Source organism: Lipotes vexillifer, unplaced genomic scaffold, assembly GCF_000442215.2.
Source record: "Lipotes vexillifer unplaced genomic scaffold, Lipotes_vexillifer_v1.1 scaffold1117, whole genome shotgun sequence".
NCBI lineage: Eukaryota > Metazoa > Chordata > Mammalia > Artiodactyla > Lipotidae > Lipotes > Lipotes vexillifer.
The window spans coordinates 278996-284460 of NW_006778824.1; the positions used below are offsets into that span (position 1 = coordinate 278996).

General features: G+C 59.2%; 1 protein-coding gene across 1 annotated transcript in view; it reads left to right on the forward strand.

The window, feature by feature from the left end:
* The window catches only part of TUBGCP2 (tubulin gamma complex component 2), a 17698-nt gene extending 12233 nt beyond the window's left edge, over positions 1-5465 (forward strand). The window contains exons 12-18 of the mRNA XM_007451995.1: positions 1295-1467; positions 1617-1745; positions 2016-2136; positions 2636-2779; positions 2902-3030; positions 3705-3868; positions 5330-5465. Coding sequence (XP_007452057.1) covers positions 1295-1467; positions 1617-1745; positions 2016-2136; positions 2636-2779; positions 2902-3030; positions 3705-3868; positions 5330-5465 — 996 coding nt within the window. The remainder of the gene's footprint in view (positions 1-1294; positions 1468-1616; positions 1746-2015; positions 2137-2635; positions 2780-2901; positions 3031-3704; positions 3869-5329) is intronic.

Sequence of the window (5465 nt, forward strand, 5' to 3'; positions counted from 1 at the left end):
TTTTTTTTTTTTTTTTGCGGTGCGCGGGCCTCTCACTGTTGTGGCCTCTCCGTTGTGGAGCACAGGCTCCGGATGCGCAGGCATTTGCTGCTGAGTTTCTCTCTGAGCTCTGCTTTTACTGCATCCCATCAGTTTTGGTTATAGTGTTTTCATTTCCCTTCGTATCAAGATGTTTTTGAATTTCTCTTGTGATTCTTCCTTGACCCATTTGTTTTTAAGAGCATGTTTTATTTTCACTATTTGTGAATTTTCTCATTTTATTCTATTACTGATTTCTAACTTCATCCTGTTGTAATCAGAGGGCATGTTATGATATCAGTTTTGTTAACCTTATTAAGTCTTGCTTTGTGGCCTCACATGTGGTCTGTCCTGGGGAGTGTTCTGTGTGAACTAGCTGTTTGGGGCTGTGTCCCGTGGGGGTCGGTCAGCTCACTGTTCTCACGTCCTGTCTCTGACCTGCCTGGTTGTCTCTGTTGTTGACAGCAGGGTGTCAGGCCTCCCACTGTCATCGTAGACCCTTCTCAGTTCTGGCAGCTCGCACTTCATGTGTTTTGGGGTCTCTTGTGAGGTGCAGGAGTGTTCTTGTAGGATAAGATCCGGGAAGTCAGATTCTTGGGTCAAAGCACACGGCCAGCGCCCCACTGGACTGACATCTCTGATGCTCAGTCCCCGGGCCCGGGCTGCCTGTTGAGTCGGCCGCGTCCCTGGCGGGAGGGAGCACAACCATTCAGGGTCCACTTCTGCAGCAGGTGACGTGAGTTCTCATCTGTGCATTCCTGTTCATTCCTTCATCCTTCCATGTTTGTCTTTCACTGTGGTTCTGTCATTCTCTATTCTCCCAGTTTCTTGTCAGTTTACAGGAATTGTCCCACGTCTCTGGCACATAGGTGGCACCGTGTAAGGGTGTGAATGAGGCAGTGTGTGGACCGCATTCCCTGCCCAGAACCGCCATGCCATCCTCACCATGTGCTCCCTCTGCCTGGCCTGTGCAGGTGTGGAGAAGGGCTGAGTCTCGCGTGATTCAGGGTTTCTCACTTGCCCTTGTTTCTCCTTGATACCATCAGGGATGTTTTTAAAGTAATTTCTCTGTACCCTTCTTTTTCTGTGTTGACTGAAAGCAGTTTTGTTTTTTAATTAAGGTGTATCAGTAGATGTGTGGTGTTTTAAGCCAGCCTCCCAGACTTAGGATCCATGTCTGGAGGAGATTCCTCGGCCCTGGACTCACTTTTCCATTTCGTGATGTAGGGGTGGGGTGGGGTTGGGACCTGATGCTCTTTTGTTTCTCTTTCCCCAGATCGACCTGATGCCTCACGACCTCATCACCCAGCTTCTGCGTGTCCTCGCCATCGAGACCAAGCAGGAGAGGGCGATGGTCCACGCTGACCCCACCGAACTCACGCTGAGCGGCCTGGAGGCCTTCTCCTTCGACTACGTGGTGAAGTGGCCCCTGTCTCTGATCATTAACAGGTAAGCATCAGGCTCTAGCGCCTGCTTAGGCCCCTGGGGGTTACTGGCTGCTCAGGTCACGCTCCGCCCCGTGAGCCTCGCCTTTGACATCTGGTGCCAGCAACAACCCCCAGGCGTCCGTCAGAATCCGCTTTGTTCCTTCTTCGCAGGAAAGCCCTGACCCGCTATCAGATGCTCTTCAGACACATGTTCTACTGCAAGCACGTGGAACGGCAGCTCTGCAACGTTTGGATCAGCAACAAGACTGCCAAGCAGTACTCCCTGCACTCGGCCAAGTGGTACGTCCTCCGGGGCTCCCGTGGAGCAGGGTAGTTCCTCTCCACACCCCAAAAACGGAGACCCAGGGTGGCATGTGCAGCCTCCATGTCTCTGATGTTCCATGCTACCGTTAGACTGTGGGATGGTGGGGCGTGTCTGAGCCAGAGCCCTTCGTGGACCTCCGGCTCCTCCAGGGTTGGGAGCACCTGCAGGCCCAGGGGTGCTTGGCACTTCACGAGTGCTGGGGGCCCGCGGGCGCCCTGTGTATCTGACACCTTCGCCTGGCTCAGGTTCGCGGGCGCTTTCACCCTGCGGCAGCGGATGCTCAACTTCGTCCAGAACATCCAGTACTACATGATGTTTGAGGTGCTGGAGCCGACCTGGCATGTCCTGGAGAAGAGCCTGAGATCTGTGAGTTTAGCCCAGCTGGTCACGACGCCTGGTCAGAGGTCAGGGAGGCAGAGGTGGGGCACGGACCCGACAGCTCCCCTGATGGCTCCCCCGACGCCGCCAGAGCAGTGTTAGCCGTGGAGGGCAGGGCACGCAGGACTGCGTGGCCCAGGCTCAGGCTGCCAGGAGAGTGTGCAGTTCCCTCGGAGCCTCGGCTCTGGGTCAGCTCCCCATCCAGGCCCATCCCAGGGCCCCTGGGGGCCATCAGCCAAAAATTTCATGTCACCAAATTCCAGGAGCGGAAAGTGCAAGGGGGCAGTGTTTCTGTCTTTAAAAACGAAAACCTTGGACCTTTTGGGGCACATTCAGTGTGCTCTTTTAGCAATATTTTGAAGTTTTCCCCCAAAAGACCACAGGATTGTTTAAAACATGGAAACAACATAGAGCGTACAAAGCAGCCCAGTCAGGGCCTCGGTGCGGTCGTCTCAGCAGAGCGGCTCTGACAGTGTCTCCCGCCCAGGCCTCCAACATCGATGACGTGTTGGGACACCACACCAGCTTCCTGGACAACTGCCTGAAGGACTGCATGCTGACCAATCCCGAGCTGCTGCGCGTCTTCTCCAAGCTCATGTCCGTGTGCGTCATGTTCACCAACTGCATGCAGGTTCGCCACTGGGGCTCTGGGTGGCAGGGAGCCAGTCCTGCAGACCGTCCCAGCCACAAGGGGGCCGCATTTCCTCGAGTGGGCTGGTCGTGGCTGATGAGCATTTCCTCCCGACCCCCCAGAGGTTCACTCAGAGCATGAAACTGGATAGCGAGCTGGGCCACCTGACACTGGAGCACGGCACGATGCGGGGGCCGCCCACGGAGGCCGAGCGGGCCGAGGAGCGTGCCCGCAAGGAGCTTGCCCGCAAGGTGGGTGGGTGGCCAAGCGGGCGTCCCCGAGGCCCTCCTTTCTCCCGCTGGGATTTGACACAGCATTAGGGTCACAGCGCTCAGAAACCACACCTTCTACAGCCTGCCATTCCTGTCTTCCCTTTGGTTGTTAAAAAGACTCATAAATTTATGTTCCAAATACAAGCCACGGAGAATCTCCCTTCCCGACTTCCCACAGTGAGGCTGCATCGTTCAGAGGTGTGTGGTAAGGCCGAGCCATGGGGATGCCCCACAGGGGCCTGCTGTCACTGTGATTAAAGTCTGTCCGTAACTGGAAGGGCCAGGCGGCTCGGCGGGTGCAGGTGTGTGTCCTGTAGGGTGGGGTGTGGCGGGGCAAGGTGAGCCTGGGCAGGCGCTCCCAGGTTCCCCACTTGCTGAGCGGCGGTCAAGAGAAAACAGTGTCAGCTGGAAAATCTGAGCCACACGCGGAAACCCTGAGGTTCGCGTCCTTCCTGGCTCCGTGTGGTGGGGCCGCAGGGCCGGCTGCCTGGAGCGTCTCTAGGTCCTGCCGTCTCAGGGGTTTTCACAGTGCCTAACGTTTTACTTTTCGTCACGTGAAGAATTCCCGCGACACATTTTTCTATTTAAAAAAGAAGAGAGAAGGGGGCTGAGCTGCTGGCGGGCAGCCGCGTCACTACAGCCATGTCTTGCAGTGCCTGGCCGAGCACGTGGACGCTCCGCAGCTGGCCTCCAGCTTCGAGGCCACCATCAGTAAGTTCGATAAGAATTTCTCAGCCCACCTGCTTGATCTCCTGGCCCGGCTTAGCATCTACAGCACCAGCGACTGCGAGCATGGCATGGCCAGCGTCATCTCCAGGTGGGTGCACCGGCCCCTGCCGGCCCCCTGCCCCGCCACACCCTCCCGCCGGCCCACGCACCCTCCCGCCACTCGGCGCAGGTGTGACTGAGGCCGCATGTGTTCAGCCGAGGCTCCCTTGGCCTCCGTGTGCCGCCGCTGGCCACTTGCTGACGGAGTGGCATCTGGGCGTTCACGTGTGCAGGTGTTCGTGTGCATGCTCACCTGCGTGCACGTGTTGACCGGTATACGTCAGGCCGCCCCATCAGCCCTCTCCCCATTTCTCTGTGTTCCGAGGGCCAGGCCTGGGTCAGCTGCACTGGCCGCTGTGCCCCAAGCCGGGACCCAGGACACTGGAAGGGCCCTTTGGCCCCAGCCGCGGGCCGTCGCACTGTCTCCAGGTGAGCAGTGAGGAGGCACTGCCTTCCCGCTGGCGGCCGGTCAGGAGACCCCGGGGAACGCACGGAAGGTCAGGGCCGCGCTTGCCCGGCCTGCCGCGCCTCGAGGGCCACGTTGGTGCCCCCCTGGGGTCCACCTCCCGTGACCCCGGGAGCGGCGAGCGTGCAGGGCTGATGCGAGCAGGAGTCCGCGGAATCTGGGGGGCTGCGGGGAGGAGCGTGCAGCGGTGAGGACGGGCGCGCGGGGCCCAAGGGCCGGTCGGTGGGGCCTGCGGACCTGGGGCTGGCGGTTTCCTGCTCCTCAGAGGGGACGTGGTGGGCCTGCTCCCTTTGGGGGCGGGTTCAGGTGAGGAGGGGTCTGTCTCTGCCCTGGGAAGCCTCCTGTTGGGTAGCCTCAGGCTCAGCCAAACGTTGGGCTGCCCTGTTCTGCCCACAGGCATTCCAATGTCCTGGGCTCCGGGGTTCGGAGAGCCCCAACGTCCAGGAGCTGGAAACGTTTGTCTCACTTCACCTGTGTCTTTTTTTGTGTGTGGCTGCGTTGGGTCCTCGTTGCTGCGTGCGGGCTTTTTCTAGTTGTGGCGAGCGGGGGCTACTCTTCATTGCGGTGCGCGGGCTTCTCATCACGGTGGCTTCTTTTGTCGTGGAGCACGGGCTCTAGGCGCACGGGCTTCAGTAGTTGTGGCACACGGGCTTCAGTAGTTGTGGCTCACAGGCTCTAGAGCGCAGGCTCAGTAGTTGTGGTGCACGGACTTAGTAGTTGTGGCTCGTGGGCTCTAGAGCACAGGCTCAGTAGTTGTGGCACGCGGGCTTAGTTGCTCCGCGGCATTTGGGATCTTCCCAGGCCAGGGCTCGAACCCATGTCCCCTGCATTGGCAGGCGGATTCTTAACCACTGCGCCACCAGGGAAGCCCTCACCTGTGTCTTTAAGCTTTATTCTCGGTATCGCCTGGGGCCTGTATGTGTGTCTGCGTGCGCGTGTGCTGGAGACTTGAGTGCCTCCCATGCCCTTCACCGTGGGGTGGTAAGGGGGTCGCCAGTGTGGCCACGGAGGCATCTGGAGGGACCCTGCCCACTTCCCCTGCAGGCTCGACTTCAACGGCTTCTACACAGAGCGGCTGGAGCGCCTGTCTGCAGAGAGGAGCCAGAAGGCAGCGCCCCCAGTGCCCAACCCGCGGGGGCCCGCAGCTCCAGCGCCCAGGGTCACCGTCACTGCGCAGTGA